The 24,653-nt window shown below is 40.4% G+C and overlaps 1 protein-coding gene across 1 annotated transcript; it reads right to left on the bottom strand.

The window, feature by feature from the left end:
- Positions 1-21,044: 21,044 nt before the first annotated feature.
- On the bottom strand, positions 21,045-24,322 carry LOC9272556 (heavy metal-associated isoprenylated plant protein 7). The gene is made up of 5 exons (XM_015778089.3): positions 24,170-24,322; positions 23,786-24,065; positions 22,678-22,892; positions 22,431-22,518; positions 21,045-21,946 (listed from the first exon to the last, which is right to left on the bottom strand). Exons 1-5 carry the CDS (start codon positions 24,317-24,319, stop codon positions 21,381-21,383), a joined length of 1,299 nt encoding a protein of 432 aa, XP_015633575.1. The 5' UTR covers positions 24,320-24,322; the 3' UTR covers positions 21,045-21,380.
- Positions 24,323-24,653: the final 331 nt, after the last annotated feature.

Here is a 24,653-nt window from a genome sequence, read left to right as displayed (position 1 = left end):
CGTTCTTCGTTAGTTCGCAGCTTTGGGGTCCACAACAGGAGGTGAAGAAGGGAGAGGGAGGGGAGAAACACTAATGCTGAACCCGCGCCGCCGCCGGAGGGGAGAGGTGGCCGCTCGTCGCGGGCGCCGCCAGATCCGCCCCGCCGAGCTCTTGGAAGGCCGCGCCGGCATCGGAGCCGGAGAGGAGAGGGGAGAGGCGGCCGCTCGTCGCTGGCGCCGCCAGATCCGCTCCACCAAGCTCCCGGGAAGCCGCGCCGGCACCGGAGGAGAGAGGGGAGAGGCTGCCGCCGGCGCCGGAGGGGAGGGGAAGCCGCTCGTCGCTGGTGTCGCCAGATCCGCCCCGCTGAGCTCCCGGGAGGCCGCGCCGGTACCGGAGGGGAGAGGGGAGAGGCCGCCGCTCGTCACCGACGTCACTTGCAAATCTCAGCCGCTTGAAGAGGAAGAGAGAGAGAGAGAGATGGGAAGGAGCCGAGTGAGGAAGAGGAAGAGAGAGAGAGACGGTCTGGGAAGATGGAAAAAAGTCGTGGTGGGACCAGCCTTAAAAAAGATTACGCTCCTGAAGCCACGCCTACGTGTGCGCGTGCACTGTGGAGTGAGGAGCTTGACTCCTTTTTTTCGAGTTTTTATCCTATGTGGACAAACTTGCTCCTCGCTTTTGTGCGACGCACTGCTACTGCCCTAAGAAGGCCTTGTTTAGTTCCCAAAAAATTTCCCAAAAATACCACATCGAATATTTGGACACATGCATGGAGCACTAAATATAGATTAAAAAACTAATTACACAGTTTGCATGGAAATCGCGAAACGAATCATTTGAGACAAATTAGTTCATGATTAGCCATAAGTGCTACAATAACCTATATGTGCTAATGATGGATTAATTAGGCTTAATAAATTTGTCTTGCGGTTTCCAGGCAAGTTATGAAATTAGTTTTTTCATTCGTGTCCAAAAACCCCTTCCGGCATCTGGTTAAACGTCCGATGTGACACCCAAAAATTTTTCTTTTCGTGAACTAAACACACCCGAAGTGTTTAAGGACTGTTCCCTCGGTTTCATATTATAAATTATTTTAACTTTTTATCCAATAAAACTTTATTATGTTTGATTAAGTTTATAAAAAAATAATAACATTTTAAACATCAAATTAAATTCATTAAATCTAGCATTGAATATATTTTAATAATATGTTTGTTTTGTGTTAAAAATACTACTATATTTTTCTATAAACTTAGTCAAACATAAATACATTTGACTAGAGAAAATGTCAAAATGACTTATATTATGAAAGAGAGGGAGTATAACGGAATGACGTACATGCTATATGCAAATATTAAATCTGTGTACGTAGTGTGCGCACGCGTTTTTACAAAGATGAGTATGCGCACGTTGTGAACGTGTGTGTGTCTATATATATATATATATATATATATATATATATATATATATATATATATATATATATATATATATATATATATATATATATATATATATATATATATATATATATATATATATATATATATATATATATATATATATATATATATATATATATATATCTATATATAAAAGAATCTATGTGTACGTAGCATGTACTCGTAAATTTACTCGCTTAAGACATACTACTACGCACAATTGAGAACGGACCCAAGTGTGTGCATAATTGTATCCACTGTAGGCGTTAGGAAATTAGAATTGAGGTTATAATAGATGAAGTCACATGAAGTACCTACGACTACGAGTCGATCTACGACTTGTATATCATTATACACCTTCGATTTTCCCTATTGACATGTACTATGTTAACACAATGACGAAACGTTGTCACATTTATTTTAATTATAATTAGAGATCAACCTGAAACAAGAAACATATGCACACTATTGTGTTTTGGTACGTAGGATCTGCTGGTTTAATTTGTCTACCACTTTGGTATGCTGCAAGCCACCTGTGTTTTGTTAGCCAACACTACTACAGAAATGGTCTTTGCAAACGGCCAAAACCGGTTTTTGCAGACGACCAAACCGGCTTTCACATACGCGAAAAGTTCTGCGAAAATAGGTAATTTGCCATGCATGCTGCAAATCACTAGCCATTTCCCAATTTCCATTGTCCTCTCTACGACATCTTGGGCTTATATGGCAAATTGAGACAAAAATGTATCCTACACTGCTAATGCCCTTAGTTATTTTTATATCAGCCCATATGATATTTTTTAGTACCGAAGCAACCGATACTTTTATATTTTACATATGATAGAAAAAAAAGGGTACATATATACCTATAACCTTCTGCCGAACCCATATATTAGTTCATCAGGGGGAACCTATCTAGCGCGTGCGCGCCAACGGCGCACACTTCCGGTGTAACTAACTTCATTAGTTTAACACTAATGATAGTAATTAGAAAAAAATGTGAAGATTTTTTTACTAATAGATTGAAAATTTTTTAAGTTAGATTTGAAAACTTTTGACTTAAGATTTAAATTTTAAAGTCAATTTTGAAAACTTTCAACTCAGATTAGAAAACTTTCAACTCGAGATTCGAAAACCTTCAAGTCCAGATTTGAAAATTTTGAAAACTTTCAGCTTCAAATTTGAAAATTTTCAACTCGAGATTCAAAAACTTACAAGTCCAGATTTGAAAATTTTGAAAACTTTCAACTTGAGATTTGAAAATTTTTAACTCGAGATTTGAAAACTTTCAACTAAAGATTCGAAAACTTTCAAGTCCAGATTTGAAAACTTTCAATTTGAGATTTGAAAATTTTTAACTTGAGATTTGAAAATTTTCAACTCGAGATTCGAAAATTTTCAAGTCCACATTTAAAAAATTTTTAGTTCAGATTTAAAAATTACTAGTAAACTAATCACTAGTAAAAATAGGAAACTAATCACTAGTAAACTAATTACGATTTTTTTCTCCTACCCATACGGCATCAAACTGCGAAAAAAGCAAAAAAGAAAAAAGAAACGGCGGTAGGTTAGCGAAAAAAAAGAAAAAAAGAATCGCGTGTGCGCGCCGGCAACGCGCGCGTGCAAATTAGCATTCTCGAGTTCATCATTCCATCCTTTTTCTCTACCCTACCCCCTCTCTCTCCCCACCACGCTTTCTCTCTCTCCCAAATCGATTCATCCCGAATCAGATCAGGGCCTGACAGCCAAAAGGTCGCCTCGATCTACTCTTGCCCGATTGCCACACCCTTAACTCTCCTCTCCTCTTCTTCACTCTCTCCGCCTCCTAGCACGTCAAGCTTCCTGCCAGACTCTGCACCACTAAGCTCGAGCTCGCCGAGAGCAAACCGAGTTCACTGGCATCCTCAAATGGGAAGCTCGATAGAGTCGGCGAGGATATGGGCGAGAGCTCTCTTAGACCCCTCCTCTTCTCCTCCCGTAGCCGACACTCCCCTCGATCTCTCAACCGACGACGAGGAGAAAGAACATCGAGGGCTTAGAGGGCGATGTGCTCATATTGATCTCTCCTTCACCCGTCACCGGATGAGCTCCTTGCTGCAAATAAGGTGAGGGGGGCTGATTGGGGCGACCACCTCAACGGCGGCGACAAGCATGGGCGGCATCACGAATCTAGAGGGATCGAGGTGAGTTCATTGTGTCGTCTTTTTCTTCCATTTCAGTCGACGTCTGCAATCACCCCCGCTGCTCTCTACTCTCTTCAACCCGTGGACTGTTGGATCCCTCCTCCTCTTCCTCACCAAATCCAGCAGAAGACGAGCACACTAGCAAGGGCACGAGGAGACGGCTGGGGTCACTCGATCCCAGTCGGGGCATCCGTGTCTTCGTAGAGGGATGATGGGTTTCATGGGGGACACGACAGGTACAAACGTGGAGGGGAATCTGCTACCTGGCAGATCGAACTCCACGTCACTTGTGCACAGTAATTTGCATGAGATCGAGACACCGTACATACATGCATGGAGAAGCAAAGCATGGCAAAAGGGGTGGAAATGACGCAGTGATATGTGGGTGGCACCGGTGGCCGGCCTGCAGAATCCAGAAAGCTAGGCCGGCCGGGACATCTCTCTCTCGCGATGTTATCTCTCAGCTCGCATGCAATTCCCAAGGCTATATGCTATAGCTATCTGCAGTGGCCGTGATAAGGATGGATCATATCATTTGACGACACATTGGGCCTGCAGTACAGCATATGCAGGGCGGATCCATGTATATGTGTACTATCTCGGCCAATAATTCTACTACGCATCTAGTAGCAGTACATTCTTTTACTGCACACGTACGCACCTAGTGCCTTACATAGTACTCCAGCCATCTGCATCTCTGTAGCACTACGCTTTACAACGCATATGCATACTTGGGGTCTTTATTTTCCTGCTGCTAGCTAGCAGCTGGTACTGAGTACTGCTCCCTCCGTCAAAAAAAAAATGACAACCGATACCTTCTAGTCCAAAGAATCTGGATACCCCGTGTCACATTCCCTCCTAGATTGTCTAGTACAGTAAATCTAGATAACCTAAGTCACATCCTTTTGATGTTGCTTTTTTTTTCTTGAGACTGAGGGAGTTGTTGCATTGCGATAGAACTAGCAGCTGCTATGCTATGCCAGTACGCACAAGCATGCATATATGCATGAGTGCATGGCCGAGTGGATATCGTCTGTGGTGGTGAGATTTGGGTGTGCATGCATATGATGGATGGCTCTACATACACAGGCTCCTCATGCCAACTCTCCATTAGGATCTCATGTTCTCATGCATGATCCTTAGTTTGACAGTTTGAATTACCCGGTAAACTGAAAAGCAAACATTTTATATCCTAAACTTTTTAAAACTAACTCAATCTAGAGCGATTTTAATCCTACGTAACGGGTGTGTGGCAATCTAGTCGACAAAAGAATATTAAAAGTTTACAGCGCCTACATGTCATATTTTCCTTCTTCCTTACCCCCTTATGCGGCGAGAAAGAAGGGGAAGAAAATATGATAGTTTATAGGGTAATTCAGTCTTTTTTGTTTTTTTTCCTTAGTCCCCGTGTCATGTGACTTTTGGTGCAAAATTTACATATATGATGCCTACTTAAATTAGATTCATAGTTTGAAGCCATAAAATGGATTAAAATTAGCCACAAGTATGAATCTACTCACCATTAGAGATATGTAAAACCATAGATATTTCTTAGCATTCATTATATAACCTAAGCTAGCTAGGTTCTTCCCTCAATCGGAACCATTATTTGTGGTACCAACCTTTTGAAACCGCCTGAGATAAGCCGTGCACAACTCTCTTCATTAATAACGACTACTCCTCCATTTCAAAATATATAACACCCATTGATTTTTTTCATAACATTTAACCTTTCGACTTATAAAAAAAATATAAATATAATTTATTTTATGGTGACTTGTTTTATCATCAAATAAAACATAATCTAAACTTATACTTTTACATATTTATACTAATTTTTTGAATTCAACGAATGATCAAACATTGTGTAAAAAGTCGACATTATCATACATTTTAAAAGGTGGTAGCATGCATATATCTAAGTCATACGATTATGCAGCACATGCCGGTTTCGGTAGTAGTATATATTGTCTTTCCCCTTGACATCTCAATCAAACCAAATAAGATGCATATCCCACATATCCACGATTGGTACGAGAGCGTTAGAACGATACATACCATCGTACCAACCACCATCACACATATTACTGATAACTCCACAACTACAAGATCAACAGCAAATACAAGTAATAACAAACTGAAAGCAGCCATACACATGTGGCTGCTATATATGCATTTCCTCATCACCTGGAGCCCAAAAGATTATAAGCTTTGCCCATTTGGTGTAGAAGATCACCCAAACCCAAACGTGGGGGCCCACACCCCTGTGGGTTGGCCCACATCAATGGGCCCAACACCGCCCACGCGCGACCCAAAGTAGCCTTAGCTAGCTGCTAGCATATGCATGCACGCACGCAGCGCTTTACACCTTTTCTTCCCCACTTGAGACTTGAGACAGAGAGAGATCGATTGGGTTTCAATTGGCCCAGGCAGCTAGCAGCATAAAGCTTGGCTAAGCTACATGGAGAAAGCTGCAGGAACTAACAAAATTTAAAGGGAGGTGATGAAATACACTCCATATATCTGCTAATTGCAGCCATCTTTGCAGCTCTTTTTGTTCCCTTCGTAATGAGGATATTGCTACCACAACCGAATCGGAACCAAATTAAATATTACTCAGTCCTACTAATTAGCAATGTACTTCCTCCATTTCATATTATAAGTCATTAGACTTTTTCCTTAATCAAACTTCTTTAAGTTTAACAAATTTATAGTAAAATAAAGTAATATTTTCAATATAAAACAAATATTGTACCAAAATATACTCAATGTTAAATTTAATTAAACTAATTTTATGTTGTAGATGTTGCTAATTTTTTTATAAACTTGATCAAACCTAATAAAACTTTGATTAAGAAAAAAAATCAAACGACTTATAATATGAAACGGAGGGGCTAAAAAAAGTAGCTAGCGTTTTTAAGCTGGCTGCTTTTTCTAGCGCGAGTACCATCTATATAGACCACATGGTTTTTTTTTTTGTCGATTATATACTAACTTACAAGTTATGAGTTTGCGTATGTGTTCTTTCATATTTAAATTTAAACTTAAACAACCTTAAGTATTTACACTATCTTCAAACATAAACCTATTGGGGAAGCGCACCAGAGGTGTGTAGCGATCCGGTTTACATGAGGGTCGAGTATAGTCACATTTTCGTGTATTATGTTCACAACTCAAGCAGCCTGTGCCACCTCGTATCAAACCTTGCGATGACATGGAAAGTCGTAAGCCATGGACATATTTTCAAAATGGACCATGCTTTCAACTCCATCATCTGTCCTTAGCCTTGTCACCCCCAATGTGCCCCACATCAAGCTTTGCACATGCATTGGCACCCTATTTTGCAAAAAGAAAAATAAGATACTGGTGGTTGCAGCTGATCACTAAGCTCAGTACAGGTCATTGTTTACGATAACAACTAATCAGTGTATAACAAAAACCAAACATTCTCTGATAAACAATGTCTACATTTCAAAACAAAAAGAAAACCAAAGTATAAAGTATAAGGGAATCGATCGTTTGAACGGTCCAATATGCTAGTACACTGTATATGCTAATATATGCACCAATGATTCGATCTAAAAGGGAGAATTAAAGAAAATACTGCTACATCCGTCCTATTTTAAACGTAGCCATGAGTTTTCGTATCCGATTTTAATCGTCCGTCTTATTTAAATTTTTTTAAAAAAATATAAAACATAAGTCACGCATATTATTAATATTTTATCATCTAATAATAATATTATTATTAATCATAAAAAATTTCAAATAAAATGGATGATTCAAATTGGACACTAAAAACTTATGGCTACGTTTAAAATAGGACGGATGGAGTAGTACCATAACTAGGAGACTAAGGGCTTGTTTGACTTGGAGCTAATTTTTATCCTACCAAAATCTTGGTAGTGCCAAAACATTGATAAATTTTGACACTATCAAATGGCTAGTATTCAATTTGAATTTTTTTATAAAATTTGATAGCGAACCAAACATGCACTTGCTATTATCAAAGTTACCAAAATTATTTTTAGTAGGGTAATAAATTTGTAACAAACCAAACAAGCCTTAAAGACTGCTTACGTGGAGAAAGCATGGAATAATTAATGGAGATGCGTAGGTGTGGGGTCCATCCGAGTCAGCGTGCGATGGACGTATCAGGCAGGCGGGTACACTTTGCCACGTGATCAGAAGACGCATATGCACCGGCTTTGTTTATCTCTGTAGCACCAAACACCCATTGATTGGCCGCTGTCGCCTCCGGGCCCACCGTTCAGTAGCTGATGATCATGCCAGCCTCTAGTTCCTCCAGATCACTCTCCGAATGTTTTTTTAATCTTTTTTTCTTTTCTCTCTCGATTATTTAACGACATGACACATACAACAACATCTTTAGTATATTGGAGGGAAAAAGGAAACATCATCTTTGCAAATAAAAAATAGTTTATGAATAAAACTTTTATATACGTCTTTTTAACGTCTAAAAGTGAAGCTAGCCAGAAGATCTTTGAGCGTTTCTCTAACCTAAAAGGAAATGTGATCGCTCTTAGGACAATGTATCTAGATACAGGATGTCCATGTCCAGTGACCCTTTCTTAGGATAATATATCTAGACATCGTCAATAGATTGTTTTAGGAGGGGTTATATTTTTCTCCTAGGTTGATTCACTATTGGAGAACTGATCTTTGTTGGATCGGCCAAAACCATAATGTCCCGGTTCCAAAAAGAACCGGGACTAAAAATCATCTTTAGCCCCAGTTGAAAAGCCCACAGCCATTTTATGATATTTAGTCCCAGTTGGTAACATCAACCGGGACTAAAGATCATTTTTAGTCCTAGTTGAAAAAGTGCCTGCCCCCTACTCTTTTTATTCCCAGTTGAAAACACCAACCGGGACTAAAAATCGGCGCATAGTATATAATCCCTCGCACTTACTTATCCTCCTCCTCGCTTTTCTTATCCTCTCTCTCTATTCTATCCTCTCACGGCTTGCGGCAAAGGCCTCTCTCGCCGAGCCGGGCAGGCTTGCAGGGAGGCGCAGCGGGCGGCGGCCGCCGAGCGGCAGGCAGAGGGCCGGCTAGCCGATTTTTTTTCTCTTTGTTTTCCTTTTTTCTCCTCTTAATTTGTGGATGATTTTTTGTTGACTATATATGTTGTTGTGAATGATTTGGGATCGTGGATGATTTGGAATATCGAGAGATGAACCATGGATGAGTTCGGCTACAAAACAAGTGCAATGTTCCACAAGCAAATAAAAAAAGAAAAAAATATCTCTACTCCCGATTGGTAACATCAACCGGAATTAAAGATAGCGTTCTTTATCCACCGGGAATAAAGATGCATCTTTACTTCTGGGTATTTAATCGGGATTAAAGATTAGTTCCGGATTTCTTCTTCCGGTTTGTAACTTGGGATTATAGGGGGTTGTGAACCGGGAGAGAGAGAGATGAGGCATCTCCAGTACTGATTTTTGGAGTATTTAGTTTTTTTTTTCTTAACAGAGAGTGTACTGTGTACGTGTTTGTTTTGGCATGTTGCGTTCGCTAGGAAATGGACCATGTATGGATGCATGGATTTCATTTATTTCCTCCATTGCTTTCGCCACCGCCATCAGATCACGTCACGCGTTATTTCCATGCACGCTGCACTGCACTGCACGGCCAACTTCCGACCAACACGCGCCACAAGAAATTTGAGTTTGACCAGTTCCACGCATGCCGCACATGCATCAGTTTATTTCAACTCAAAATTCTTTATCCAAAGATGTAGGTCAGTTTTTTTTTTCTTTTCTCAAAATAGTATTACAGTATGCGTGCAGATATACTTATCCAAAGGACGCATAATGTACTAATTTCTTTTTAATAATGGATTAAGAATTAGGTGTTATACCACGAGGAGGACACAACCAAACGCCCTACGCTCTACCTTTTTGCCTATTTCCTATGAGCGTATTTGAGAATCATCGGAATTGCTATATATATCATTCGAATAAAATTTTAGGATGAAATCTTACAGATTTTGAACCATTAAATCCATGCCAAGATTCGTGCATCTGCTTCTCTCCTCTAACTCCGGCGAGCTCCCCTTCTTCTCCAGTGCCGGTGACACCCCCAACTACGGTGGGAGCATACCGGTTAAGGTTTGAAGTTAGAGCGAGAGTAGGAGAGGGGTTAGGGAGGGGAAAGATGGGGGGAGGGCTTCCTCAGGGTTTAGAGGGATGGCCGTGGATGGAGGACTTTGGCGGGAAGCGAGGCGGCGGAGAGCCGCCAGAGACGGGGAAGACGACGGGGCGGGGACACCTCGCCGTCGCCGCCTTAAGGAGAAAGAGACGGTACTAAATACTAAATTAAAAAACACTAAATATATAAATATATAGAGCTAAATATAATAAGAGCAGCTCACAAGCTAGCTCGTTTAGCTTGGCTCAACTCAACATCATCTAGTTCCAAACTTTTTCTTCAAACTTCCAACTTTTCCATTACATCAAAACTTTCTTACACACACAAACTTCCAACTTTTCCATCACATCGTTCCAATTTCAACCAAACTTTCAATTTTGGCGTGAACTAAACACACGCAGTTGGAGCTAAACTCGATAAGAGCCTATTCGACCCCTGCGGCGTGCTGGCAAGGGGGTGGGCCCACGTGTCAGCGACGGTACCACCGCTCGTACGTACGTGTCCGTAAAAGATGGTACGTGCGGCAGTGCGGGCGCACGGGGATGTACGTTACGTACGTGCGGCGCTGACTGCCGACCTCTGCGGCCAATCATCGCTCGACACGTGGTGCCTCGAGATCTGTGCTGGCGCGCGAGTCCCGAGGCGATACGGTGGCGGTGGTAAAGCAGAAGCAGCGAGTGACGGGACTTTGCCACGTAGGACTACTCCTCCCCCCTCATTCACTTTTGGGGAGCTGGACGTTTTATTGCTACGGACACAAACGCCACTGGATTCTTAGATTAATTCTGCTGAACTTGTAATAGTTTGTAAAATGTGGTGATTATGTGCAGAGTGTTCATTTGTTTTATTTCCTTGTCAAATGTTGATGTTGATCGAACCGTGGTTCGTCTTGAGCCGATGTTACTATGGGCATGTTTGGACTGAAAATGTTAGTAAATTTTTTCTACAAATTTAATCAAACTCAAAGAAGTTTGACTAATATGAAACGGAGGGAGTTGCATTCAGAAGACAGATTTGGACATCCCTCGATCGTTAGATGACCTTTTATCGTGCTTGGTTCATCAGACAATCCGGCCTCCTCCTTCTCACAAGGTTGATTGCTGTTAACACAGACCCTAGCACTCAAGATTGGGTGTACCTGAGATGTCCATACATCCCTTGTTTCTTCCCCCGTGGAGAAGATACCAACTTTGCTTTTGCTCAACCCTCCCATTTAATCCTCCATATACATGAAGGAGGGTGTTTAATTAGATCCAGGGGTGTAAAGTTTTGGCGTGTCATATCGGGTATTATATAGGGTGTCGCATGGGGTATTCGGGCACTAATAAAAAAACTAATTACATAATTTGTGAGTAAACTGCGAGATGAATTTATTAAGTCTAATTAATTTGCCGTTAGCAAATGTTTAATGTAGCACCACATTGTCAGATTATGGAGCAATTAGGCTTAAAAGATTCGTCTCGCAAATTAGTCAAAGTTTGTGCAATTAATTATTTTTTTAGCCTATATTTAATACTTAATGTATGTGTTCAAGCGTTCGATGTGACAAGGTGAAAAATTTTAGGGTGGGATCTCAACGAGGTGGTCCCCTAGTCTCTCTCTCTCTCTTTTGATTTTTCTTTCACCCTTTCTGCAAGACACTGCAAACGCCGGAAGGGAAGAAGCTAGGAGACGCTGCCACTGTGGGCCCCATGCTTCTGGATGCAGGGGCAGAGAGAGAGAGAGAGAGAGAAGGGCAATGAAGCCAATGATATGGGAGTACTAGCTAAGGGACGAGATGAAATGAAGGATGGGAGGAGGCCGGCCGGCCATCAAGTCGATCGGGAAGATCTCGCAAAATCTCTAATCCCTGTACGTACAGTACGCTAGCTGTTGGATGGATAGATGATCGCTCTCTCAGATTTCGCGCAATTCGATCGCCGAATTGCCCCTGCCGGCCGGCCGCTAGCGATTAGCTCTGCTTTCCATGCCGCATATGCAAACCTTGCGCGCTGCACAGCGAGCACTGGGACGACGGATTCAGCTATGGGTACGCCCAGTGTGGTGGAGCTTGATATGAAGTAGAGGAAGGGCCATCTCAAGATGTATATATACTACTATTAGTTTTAACATAATTACTACTTCCTCCGTGTCAAAATATAAGTATTTTTTAATAGTGCCAAATCAAATATTTTAAACTTTAACTATTTATAGCAAAAATAAAAAAATCATGTAAAATTGATGTTACTTAGATTTATCATTAAACAAACTATCATAATATTCAATTATTTTTATTTAAAACATTTTTACTTTTATAGATATTGTTGATTAAAGTAGCATCTCGAAGACCAAAGTCTAAAAATGCTTATACTTTGAGACGAATAGATTAATTTTTTTTTAAAAAAACAAATTTGTATAGTGGGGTTCTTCCGCCACCAATTTTTCTTTAATATAGGAGCAATGTTTCTTTTTCGTAGTTTAACCTTAGCCCTTTTCTCATTCCTTTTATTTTTTTTCCTCTCCCTTGGCGATGGCCTTTCTGGCCTTCCCCTGGCAATGGCCTTTTTGGCCTTTGTTGGCATTTAATACGGTCACAGATAAAATCCGCAAGCGCACGGATATACCGATGTAGCACTTTCCCTACGGAGTATTCTAAAGGTATCGAATCCAAGGGAACGTGTGTGATCAGAGCTTCCTCCAGTTCATCCAAGGACACTAAGCAAATGATAGGCCAGGATAGACAGGATTTACTAGTGAGAAACAGTGTCTAGGGAAAGCTTAACTTTAATCCTAACGCAATACTTCAGGCACTGGCAACCCGCTGTTCCCAGATGTCGCTCTACTACGTACCCGGATAGGGAGGACTTAAGTGATCTCGAGGGCTGTCACCACCTCTACACCTACCTCAAACGTATTGTGGGATACGTAGCAATTACTGGATAACAATTACCTAAACATACCACGTCTAAGCGATTAATATATACTTTAGTGTTTATAACTCACCAAAGCAATCACTATATTTTAGTTGATTATAGTGAACAATAATCCCGTATGCTATTTAGGAACTAACCAAGAGATAATTCTCACAAGATAAATCTAAATTACTCAAGAAGAATATTATATTGAATTCAGAGTAATAAACAGAATAAAAAAAGCAGGAGAAGATTACCGACAACTCCGGAATTCTTCAGACTCCTTCTACTCTACTCTCTTCCTATTATAGTATACAATATAGTACAATAGAGCCTCTTATAATTCAGCTCAAACTTGGAAGTGTGTATTAAAGTGAGTGAAGTGAGGTCTTTATATAGAGGTAGGTATGACGGTTGTACTATGCGAATTGTCGGAAATGCCCCGCAACCGCCATCAGGAGATGATCAGGACCGTCCAAGCCAAACCCCAGGATCAACGGCGATCAGGGGGGTTCAACCGAACCAGGGGGTTCGGCCGAACCTGGGCTGGGCCCTCCTCTATCCATTTCTCGGAGATTTGGGTTGATTCACTGATGTTTTGATGAAGTTCACAACCCCTCCTTGTATGGATACATAATTCTCCTCACTTTAGTCTAGATTTCCTCCCAATATCGAGGTTTATCATTTGCATACAAATGTACACCAACACTTGTGGAATATGTGAGATTAAGCACCTATCACTATGTTAGATGTTTTATTATCCGGACTTTATGTAGATGTTGGCGGTATAGAATCGGCATTTAACAGCCGCCAACAGCCTTCTGCGTTGTGTAACTAAAACTCTGTTTTTTTTAATATATTAACGAGCAATCCATTTGCACGTTTGCGAAACAAAACAAATGCAATGAAGAAAAATGAGACCTTTTGGGCAATCCTTATGACAAAAATGGCCGTAAAAATGAGAAAATGAAGAAAAAAATAGAGCCCACATTGCTATTATTTCATTACAAAATCATATAACGAAGTAGAAAATGGGAACCTTTAGGAAATCTGTACAAGAAAATAAGGACATGCCCATAAAGAAAAAGAGAAAATAAAATAAATGGAGACGACATTGCTATCTTTTCAGAAAAAAAATGCTTTCAAATATGCAATGAAGAAAAAACTAAAAATGAGACATGATCCTACACCAAAATGAGGAAATGAAGAGAAAAATGAGGTAAAGAAGAACTGAACCCAAAACCTAGAGGCTAAAACAATCTGATACTAACCATTGCACTAAACATCGCTCCCTTGGCCTCCACCTCGTCAAGGGTCGCTGGCCACCGTGAGCTCGGAGCCGGATCCGGTTGCCCTGAGCTCGGGGTGATCGGATCTACACGGCTGCTGGGGGACCACCATGACAACAATGACAGAGGCACCAACGGCCAGATCTACATGCCACGATGATGAAGGCGACCACCACCAGCTCGCAACTCCCTGCCCATGTCCTGTAAAGAGGATTTTTGATGAATTCCTTTATAGATTTGTTAGTTTTTCCCCAAACTTCCTTATTGATATTGGTTTTCCCTTTGATGTTGCAATGGATAGCTAGTGCTTGGGTAGTAGATGATCATTTGTGATAAAAATTTTGATTCACTCTGTGATTTTGATGTTGAGAAACAATTTGTGATTGATTGAGCAATCCGAGAAATTTTTTGGCTCGAACGCACCGAACGGGGTTTCTGTGTTGCTAATGAAGCTGATGCATCGAGCCACCTTTTTTTTTCATTCCTGGAACCATAAGGTACTGGCACCTTTGAATCCTTCTCAAAGGTTCCGCCTGTGGGGGAGCCGGTTGGAAAAGCCAGCATCTATGGTCGGTTCTACCATTCACCTTTTTTTAACTAGTGCATGTAATTGTTTTTTTTTCTCTTTTTGGCACCTCTGCAACCAAGGTTCTCGGCAGAGAACCTGACGGCTAAGATAAAGAAAGTGACCGAGACTTAGGCCTTGGATGGAGAAAAAGACTATATGACTTATTATCATGGCTTAGCCTTTTCTTTCTTTTCCCTTATAGGTTTATATTGTACAGTTTTACTCCTGCTCTATTCGATGAAATTGGCACATTCTCGGTTGTTAAAAAAAATCAAGGGTATTCCTAGTGCTCTGTAGGTGGTTATATAAGTTGTAGTAGCCTTAAAGGGTGAAATAGGTAGGGCATAGTCATGACTCACGAAAGAGGATCCTTTCTCTAGTAAGGTCTGGTGGAATGTTTGGCTATAGCGTAATAGAAGGATCGTCCAATAGATGGCAGCAGAAAACAAGAGTAAGTCGCCTACTTGATAAAGGAAGATATATGAACCAACTCTGAGTTGACTAGATCCTCATAATCGGAGAGATCCTTTTTCTCTATAGTTGTCTTGTGTGCTTTGTGTAAATCTCTATATGAGATCTCTCCCTAGTTGTTTTCTTTCCTTTTAATAACTCTGTAAGGCCTTTGGTCCTTCTTTATTCTTTCTAAGATATCCAACAAATCTCATGTTGCGCATAATTTAGAAAAAAGTAACTTGTTTTTTTCGAACGCACAAGAGCCTTACACGCCAATATATTAGGAGAGAAAAACGTACAACTGTGACCTACATGCCATAGCAGTACGTCATGGGGGATTTACACGGGGAGAAAAGGGGATAACGAATAGCTAAGCTAGATCCTGAACAAGCAAAAAGGCAGGAAAAGGAAAAAAATGACTCAAGAGATAGGAAAAAAATGCGATAACATATACATGTAGGAATGGGACTTGCTGGGTGATGGTATTAGAGAGATAACGTGTGCGATCTTGACTCTTGGGACAAAAGGTCGAGTAGATTCATAGAGGGAGATAGATGGTTTATGGTGAAATTGAGTATGACTCACCAATGCTTGTATAATCTTGGTTTTGTGGAAGAATGTATATTATGGCAACGTTTGATCACAAGGTCTATCTTTAACAAATGTGGCAAATAGAAATCAACACCGAGAAAAATGTGAGGTGAAGAAGAATGATACAATGTGTAATAGTGGCACCAAATCTGCTGGTGTTAAAGGTATAGTGCATCTACAATGGTTTGATCATCCAACCATGGTAGCGACCATATTCCATAACAATGATAACAAAAACTAGCTCAAGTGTTGATCACGGCAACAAGAGTGTAAGGTGACAACCACTGGTAGATCTAGAGAAGAAGCTCCTCTAACATATATATTGTCCTCTGACGTGGGTCACTGACATGTAGGCCCACTTAGGGGTCCCACATACTAGCCACTCAAAGTAAGAGGGTAGTAAGTTAGAGGATTTGGTTCCCTAAATCTAGTTGTTTTGTACAGTAGCATAGATGGCAATTCATGACTCATCCAAGAGAAGGGGAGCTATTCCGTAATAAGGTAAAGCTACATGCATCAATACATGAAAACAAGGGATGTAAAAGAAAAGAAAAAGTCTAATTAATAGGTGAGTTAAACTAGTTTGTGTTTGTCCTTCTGTCTTGTGTTTTCTCCGAGGGTAAAATGGTGCATATAAAAAGTGAGTTCATGGTTGAAAATATGCAATGTGAAAGCAGCCTTATCAATTTTATTCGGTACGTAGTAGCCTAACCAGTACTATGTATTACTCCCTCCTTCCTTAAATGTTTGACATCGTTGACTTTTTTAAATATGTTTGACCGTTCGTCTTATTCAAAAAAATTTGTAAAATGTGTAAAACTATATGTGTACATAAAAATATATTTAATAATAAATTAAATGATAGAAAAAGAATTAATAATTACTTAAATTTTTTTAATAAAACGAACGGTCAAATATTTTTTAAAAAGTCAACGGCGTCAAACATTTTGGGATGGAGGGAGTATATAACACCTTCTGTTACACCAAAAATAGAGTGCAACAAGCGGCTTACTGTTCCGTTTCAATACTACTAGTATAATAATGATCTTTTCGGTCATTTTTTAATAATAAAATTTATTTTGGCTTTTATTTCAAAGAACTACAACCATTATTGCAGATTTTACGTGACAAATAACTATGAATTAAAAAAATACAGCTTAATAAAAAAAGAAAACTAGTAAGAATACCACTCTAAAGACAAAGATCTTCATCTATGGTTGAAATAGTGTGCATAATAGTTGTTTCACCAATGACTTACAAATTGTACGTAGTACTTGTTTTTTTTTTCAATACTTATTAGAATGACGAAGATTTTAATGCAATTTTATCATCTAAATGTATTTGTCTAATATCAATAAAGCTTTTTATATATAAAAAGAACGATTAAGATTTATTGTACTACTCTTTTGGTATTATCAACTCTGTTCAGAATTAATTAAGCTACATGCATGTTGTCGTGTTAAAGTCTTAAATTATGTTTGAGGTATGAAGTCATATGTATATATCCTATTTGATCTGATTGCTATATTTTCTAGCACCGTTACAAATGAAATTTGATAAATAAAATGGTATGGATATAAATTAGTACTGAAATGTTTCATTTAGTAGTAGATCTAGAAAATTATTAGAGCCTGAACAAGCATACGTGCAAACAATTAGAGATATCATTAATTGCTCAGGATCACTTTGATTTGTAGGAAAATATAATAATTTTGGATGATTTCAATTCTATAGAAAAAAATCCTATGAAGAACTATCCTATCCTTTGAAATTCCTAAATTCCTATTGAATAGACAATCCTATAAAGATTTTTAAAGAACTTAGCAAGAGCTCCAACATTTTGAAAAATTTCCTTTGAGTCTCTCTCTCATCCGATTCCTGTGTTTTTTCTACGACTAAATCAAACGGCCATTCCTGTGTTTTTTTTCATAATTATCTGTTTTGTATTTATATTCCTATTAGAATCTCGTGTTTTTTCTATTCCTCTAATTTTCATTTCCGCGATTCATAAGGGTCTTAAAAAAAGAATCCTTTAGAAGTGTGATCCGCCGGTGAGCACAGTGTTGGTCACCCAGGGTCTCAGGGCCTTGGATCCGCAAATGAAACCTCCATTTCAAAAGCCACGCCAGAATGTAATCCAGAATGAAATTGACATTACACGCAAAAGTGGAATTCCTAGCTTGAGCTTACGTGAAAGCAGTACTTGTAGATTAGTTGGGGTGTACTGTACTGTTTTTATTGGGACCACTGTGAATTGAATCTGTCTTCCAGCTAGAATGCCAGATCCTACATAAGCTAGTGGTTACTTCTGCTAATTAGTATGGTTTTGATTGGATGCATTATATATGGATCATGGATGGACAAGGACGACGGTTGAGATGTTGGTCGTTTTAGTGGGACTCACATGCATTCAGTTTGTTTATATACTCACTTTTTAAAAAATGTTTGACCGTTCGTCTTATTTGAAAAATTTAAGTAATTATTAATTCTTTTTCTATCATTTGATTTATTGTTAAATATACTTTTATGTATACATATAGTTTTACACATTTTATAAAAAATTTTGAATAAGACGAATGGTTAAACATGTTTAAAAAAGTCAACGGCGTCAAACATTTAGGGAAGGAGGGAGTATTAGACATCAAAATATATAATAAAAACAATAGGATAAAAGATTGTGCCGTAGTGAAGTTGTGAGATATGCCCACGGATTTTTCGGCTAGCTCCACAAGGTGGTGGGCTAGATGGCCTGCCTTCAAAGCCTCACCCCTCATAATTATTTGATATTAGATCATTCTCTAATATTTACGTCTTTTTTTTAATGCATGACTTTAATTCTGGGGTGAATTATGAATATATATTCACCCAATCAACCTTTGCGCTTTTAGGGGCTAATAGAGAAAAAGTTGTTTCTTAATTGTACCTTTGTGTTAATCCCAGCATCAGCCTCTAGGGCTCTCTAGTGTCTACGTTGACTCGAGCAACGCAAAGGCATCACTTTTATGTGTGTTTCTCTTGTTTGGACCACTGAACATGCATGCTGTTCATTATCTTCTGCTACTAAAAAAGTTTCTCTCTCGTTTCGTTTCGCCACTCAAAACTTTTTTTAGTCAAAAGTATGTTTTAATTTGTCACTGCTTCCACTGTAAATTAATTGTAGTCCACTGTTATGGTTGAGTGGCATGAATGCAGAGTTGTAATAATCCAGGGTTACTTCACCAAATTCTTGCTATATGTAGTCTCTCACGTACGTGTTGGGGTTCATTAATATGTTGCCACCCAAGGTGGTGAGAGACTAAAAAGTTTTTATCTAAAAAAAAGAGAGGTCATTTAAGGGGTTTTTTTTTTAAAAAAATGAAATAGGTTAACAAAATACTCCGAAGAAATTTCTGGTAAATCATACTAATTTTTTTTAAAGTTACTAAAGATGTGCATCCATTTAATTTTTTTTACCAAACTTTGGTAAATACATAAGAAATTCTGTCAAAACTTAGCAATATTGTCAAATTGCCAATATTTTGACATTCCCAAAATTTGGTAAGGTTTATTTTGATTATAATTTAAACAACCCCTTACTAATTCCTTTGGGTTGGCCATGTCTTGCTCACTTAAGTGCCATATAAAGCTAAAATCTTTTAGCAACAGATCTGTTGCTCCCCAAATAATTAGTTTTAAAACAAAACAAGATCAGATCCTAGATTCTGTCAAACCAGATCATCTTGTGGGCAGAATGTATTCATTTCAAAATGGCAGGGCCTTTTGTTTTTTGGGGACCATCCATATAACCTCCACATGTAAACAAATCAGTGTGCATCCATGCAGTTTTTTGAATCCACATATTATCCTGCTTGTTTGCTGGTACACTTGAAACATGCCCACATTCATTGGCCCCCCACCATTCTCATTAAAACCTTTTTGTACCTAGCAATGATTTCAAATTAAAAACCATGCATGTGCCAGTTCATCTGCAAACAGGATGATGAAAACTCTTCCAAAAAGAAAATTCAAAAAACCCCTAGCTGCCCTGACTGCCTGTTTTTTTACATGCTTTCAATCTGCCCTAATTTTGTTTGCTTCACCATGTGATGCCACATTCAATTCCCAGGCCAGTACAGTGAGACAAGACCAGTTATCTGCACATGGCATTGCATGTCCTCACTTGGATTTTACAGTGTAACAGTGTAAGCTAGCTTAGCTCACTGAATTAGGATCCCAAAAAGGCTGCTACTACTAAGCTGGGAAGCAAGCAAACATAATGCAGTGGTTTGCATGTGTTTGCACTGTGTAGATTAGTGGCTCCTGGGCGTGCAATGTGCTTTTGATTAGTGTGGGGGCATCAGGGATTAATGCCACTGTTTTGTCAGAGAAAAAAGCATATGCAAGTTGGTCGTTTAATTAAGAAATGATGGGGGTTGTGAGGAGTTCAGTTAAGTTATGTAGGCAGCAAGCATTAGATGATGTGGATGCAGGAACCAACTGCTGCCCCCATTTGGCCATTCTCCATCCTAGTCACCACCCACCATATCACTAGGTTTTCTTCATATATTCCATTCTATAATTGACCATAACATTGAATATATATATATATATCGCTCGATATTAATTAGGTGCGCTCGAAATAGGAATTCTGTTATAAACACGAAGGCCATATTGAGACATGAGAAGTATTTTTTTTTCTAGTTCCCCATGTGAATTGAACTATTTGGTGTGAAATTCCGATTCAGAATAAGACCGAGTTTATCTACGTCGGCGTCACAGTCACCGTGGGATTCTTGAGAGGACATCCATGCAAATATACCAAATGAAGAGCTACAAAATTATTGAACTTAAAGTTGGGAGTATCTGATACTGTTTCTGAGTCTCCCCCTTCACCAGCTAGCTGCAAATGCACCACATGCCTTTCAATTCTTGGGGGTGCAATTTTGTCATCATCAACCCACTTGATGAAGGGGATTAAAAATGGAATCAGTGTGGTGATAAAGTAGTAGTGCTAGTAGCAAATTTACCTGAAAGCAGACACATATCCACTAACAGTAGGCCGGTGACAGTACAAAGGAATCACAAGGAACAGGTGACTTCATCATATTGCCAATGACCCTGATGGAAGTCACAACACTTCATGCTGTCATGATGGGAAAGGCTGAGGCATTCTCTCACAGTCACACATTCACAGCAAACTCCAAAGCAATTGGGCTACTCTTGGGGCAAAAATAGGGAGAGCATCAAAAATTTCAAGTTGCAATCCACCTAGGATTTTGTGTCATGCAAAAAATGGACCCATCACATGACACATGCACATGACAAGCACTTGTCTCCTACTACTACCTTTTGCAATTTCACCATCATGGCATCATCACTCCAGAAACTTCACACCATTTACCCTCAGTGAAATCCTCCTTTTTCACCACCATAATACTTCAGGTTTCAGGTTTCATGAGTAAAAATGGAGCCCATTAGGACAGGGAACCAAAGGTACACCTAAAAATTATACTAGTATAGTACAGTTTTTACATTAGTTTGAAGGTGAAACAGTACAGAGAGCAAAATTCTACATAAGATAGCATCCATAAACTGACAAGGAAGTCCAGACTTGCTTTGTAGTTTATACCAGATGAAAGAAAAGGGTTAAAATTACAAAAGAAAGTTAAAAAGAAACCTAACCCCCAAAAAAGCCTGGTACTTTCTTCAAGCTGCCATTTTAGCTTTGCTTTGCTCAAAGGGCAATTGTTGCAATGACACCCTCCAAATTATGCAGTCCTGTGCTCTTCTTATTCTTTTTCACTCTAGATCCCCCAGGTTCTAAAACTTTTTACATGACAGAGCAGGCATTCGGGTTTTCGTCGCTGAAGATCTGCGACGGGTGGTGCGAAGGGTGCGACGGGTATGGCGGGTAGGATGGCTGGTATGGTGGCGGGTAGGATGGAGGGTAGGGCGGTGGGTAGGCATAACCCGGCCCGGGCGGGTAGTATCCGGCAGGGAATGCGAACCTTGGATAATGCAGGTATAGGTTCGCGGCGGCAATGGCGGCGGGGTCTTTCTCTTTGTCCTTGTCCTTCTCCTCGCCATCGGCATTGCCACCCTCCTTCTCCTTCTCCTTCTCTTCCTTCTTCTCATCTCCGCCACCATTGCCACCTTCCTCTTTTCCATCCTTCTTCTCCTCCTTCTCGTCCTTCTTCTCATCGCCGCCTTCGGCTGCCTTCTTCTCATCGCCACCTTCGGCTGCCACCTTCTCGGGAGGGGCTACCGGTTCAGACTTGATGATGGCAGCGTGCTTGCCGGTGCGCTTGTGCACGTACTCGGCCAGCTTGGCCTCCTCAAACACACCCTTCACGGTTACCTCCGACGCCTTCAGGTCAGGCTCAGCTGATTGTACCCCTGCATATATACATTTGAAAGAGAGTTATTTGGTTATTCAGAAGTATCATTGATCCTGACACTAGACTCATGTGATGCTGAGTAGAATATCTTTTGAACAATCCAAATGATCTTTATTTAATTTGTAGTCAGACAAGTAGTTGAAGGAATGAATCTTATCTCAGGGGGAAAAATGCAACTTTCGCAAGAAAAAAAGCTACAGGTACAAGGCCCACATTTTGGCTTTAATTTGTGTCATTCACTAAAAAGAGGATTCCAGTACCTCCTCTTTATCACCGCATCAGAGAACAAGATACGCTTGAGATTGCTAAATCACAGGCCACATTATGATTCATCAAACATATATTTTAGCAAACTAATTGCTACTGAAGCTAGTGTAACTCTGTAAAAAAGAAGAAAAACATCTGACTTTTGTGCTGATATTTTTTTTAAAAAAAAAGTAGAAATGGAAAGTACTAGAAATTTGATGTATGCTATTAAGTACCTTTCATCTTGAGGATCCTCTTCCTGATCCCCTGAGCACAGGCCTCACAATGCATGTGCACCTTCAGCACAACCGCGATCACCGGCGGCTTCAAAATCAAACAGAGACAGAGATATCCTTATGTCAGTATTTGAACTACACAGTTCAAGCAAAATTGGCGCAATTACCGCCGATTTGGTGATGGAAAGTGCAGGAAAATGCATGAAGGGTAATTATGTCTCTATGAGCACTTGCTAGGATCATTCACCTCCTTCTTCTCCTCAGGCTTTGGAGGCTCAGGTTCCTCTTTCTTCTCCTCTTCCTTCTTCTCCTCCGGTGGAGGAGGCATCGGCGACAGGAGCTCCACCTTCCGGCCGGTCTTCTTCTGAACTCGCTCCACCACCTTCATCGGGTCTGCAGCCGCCTTCTTCCCTTTCACCAACACCTTGTGCGCCTTCGAGTCGGCGATCACATCCTCCACTCCTACATTACACACAAGAACATATATTTTAGTTTTTGGATGCGGAATCGATACCGCTACACCCATGAAAACTGAGTCTTTTGAGCTAAAAGAATCCTGAATTTCCCTTGATAGCAACTACTAGTAGTAAGACATGGAGAATATGCAGAGATATACTTGCAACATCTTGAGCATCTGAAGATGATTGGGGAATCAGGTTCACTTTTGGGCTTTTTTAGAACAAAACACTGAAGGACATGATACTCAAGGCTGTCATTCTCTTGGAATCTACTCCAACTTTCCCGAGTTAAAAGTTATTCGGATCTCTAGTCATTCTCTTAAACCATTAATCAACTGGGTGGATTCATGTGCGGCTCTTGAAAAAGAAAGATCTGAAGTTGATTGACTAGGTGAATCTGATTATTTAAAAGCTTACCCCCACCTAACCTCCCCTCCAAATCCCACCATGAAACCACATGAATTCTTCTGAAAACAACCTTAGAATATATCTTGAACCACACAGATCAGCACACAGAGAAAACCCACAGTCTTCAGTTAATTTTTTTTTATAACCAATTTGCTAAGCACATCATGCCTCTCGGACCTGATGAACGAACAGACTTTCTTTTTTTTTCCCAGCTTCCATTCCCAAACGAAAACACAAGTTCCAACAAACAGAAAAAGAAAAAAAAAGGAGTTCTCATTCCCTGAAAGAAAATTTCCACCTAAAATGTTCAGACATCATATGCCCAGATTAAACACTAGAATTTCACACATCACAGACAAGAACACACACACACATGACACTGAACATGAAAGATTAATCCGACCCAACAAAAAAAAAAGGGGAGCAAAGAACACAGCATCAATCATCAATGTAGAACATAATCAGGCGAGGTTAGAAAAGGAGCATTACCATCGAATCCCTTGAGGATCTTCCGGACCTTCCTGGCGCAGCCCTCGCAGTGCATGTAGACGCGCATCACCACCTCCTCCGGCGGCGGCGGCGGCGGTGGAGCGTCCGCCGCCGCAGCCGCCTCGCCGTCCTTCTTCTCCTCGCCGCCGCCGCCGTCCTTCCCCTTCTCCCCTTCCTCCTTGGGCTTCTCCTCCTTCTTGCCTTCCTCCTGCTCCTTGGGCTTCTCCTCCTGCTTGGGCTTCTCCTCCTCCTTGGCCTTCGCCGCCTCCTTCTTCTCCTCCTGCAATCACCATCATCACCAAAAAACAATCAAGATTCCGCCTTTGCAGCGCAAGAACTCGCCTTTGCGCTCGCCGGGGAAGGGAGGAAGGAGCTCGTCCTCACCTCGCCCATGGCGGCTGATTCCTCTTCCTCCTCTGCTCTGCTCTTGTTCTTGGTGAGTGTGGTGGGGGGTGGGGTGGTGGTGTCACTGCCTCGGCACCTTATGTAGCCGGGGTGGGCGCCTCCAAGATCCGCATGGAAATGATTTGGCATCTCAATCTCTCTCTCTCACTCACTCACTTTCTCTCTCCTTTTTTTTCTCTCTCTATCTATGCCCCTAGGATTTATTTTCCTTTTTATTTCCTTTATGTTTTTGGAGTTTTCAATATTCTTTTTTCTTTTGGTGTACCTAAAGGGAAAAAAGATTAGGAGGGGGGATGAGGTATTTAGTGATGGAAAATGTGTTGTAGTTTGGACGGGGGCGCGTCTGGAGTGTTCGAGAAACAATATATGCGTAGCGTCTACGGTAGTCGGATGATTCGGCGGCGGGCGGTTCAAATAGGTCTATTTTGCGTTTAGGTACAATTATGTATTAAGCTTTAAGTTT

The sequence above is a fragment of the Oryza sativa genome, chromosome 4 (genome assembly GCF_034140825.1).
Source record: "Oryza sativa Japonica Group chromosome 4, ASM3414082v1".
Classification (NCBI taxonomy): Eukaryota; Viridiplantae; Streptophyta; class Magnoliopsida; order Poales; family Poaceae; genus Oryza; species Oryza sativa.
Note: the sequence above shows the minus strand (reverse complement) of the source record. Positions and strands in the feature narration are given on the sequence as shown.

Coding starts and splice junctions, on each gene's coding strand:
- LOC9272556 (XM_015778089.3), bottom strand. CDS start 24,319: ATGCCAAATCATTTCCATGCGGATCTTGGAGGCGCCCACCCCGGCTAC. Junction 24,066..24,169: donor AATCAGCCGCCATGGGCGAG/GTGAGGACGAGC, acceptor TGGTGATTGCAG/GAGGAGAAGAAGGAGGCGGC. Junction 21,947..22,430: donor GAGGATCCTCAAGATGAAAG/GTACTTAATAGC, acceptor GTATATATGCAG/GGGTACAATCAGCTGAGCCT.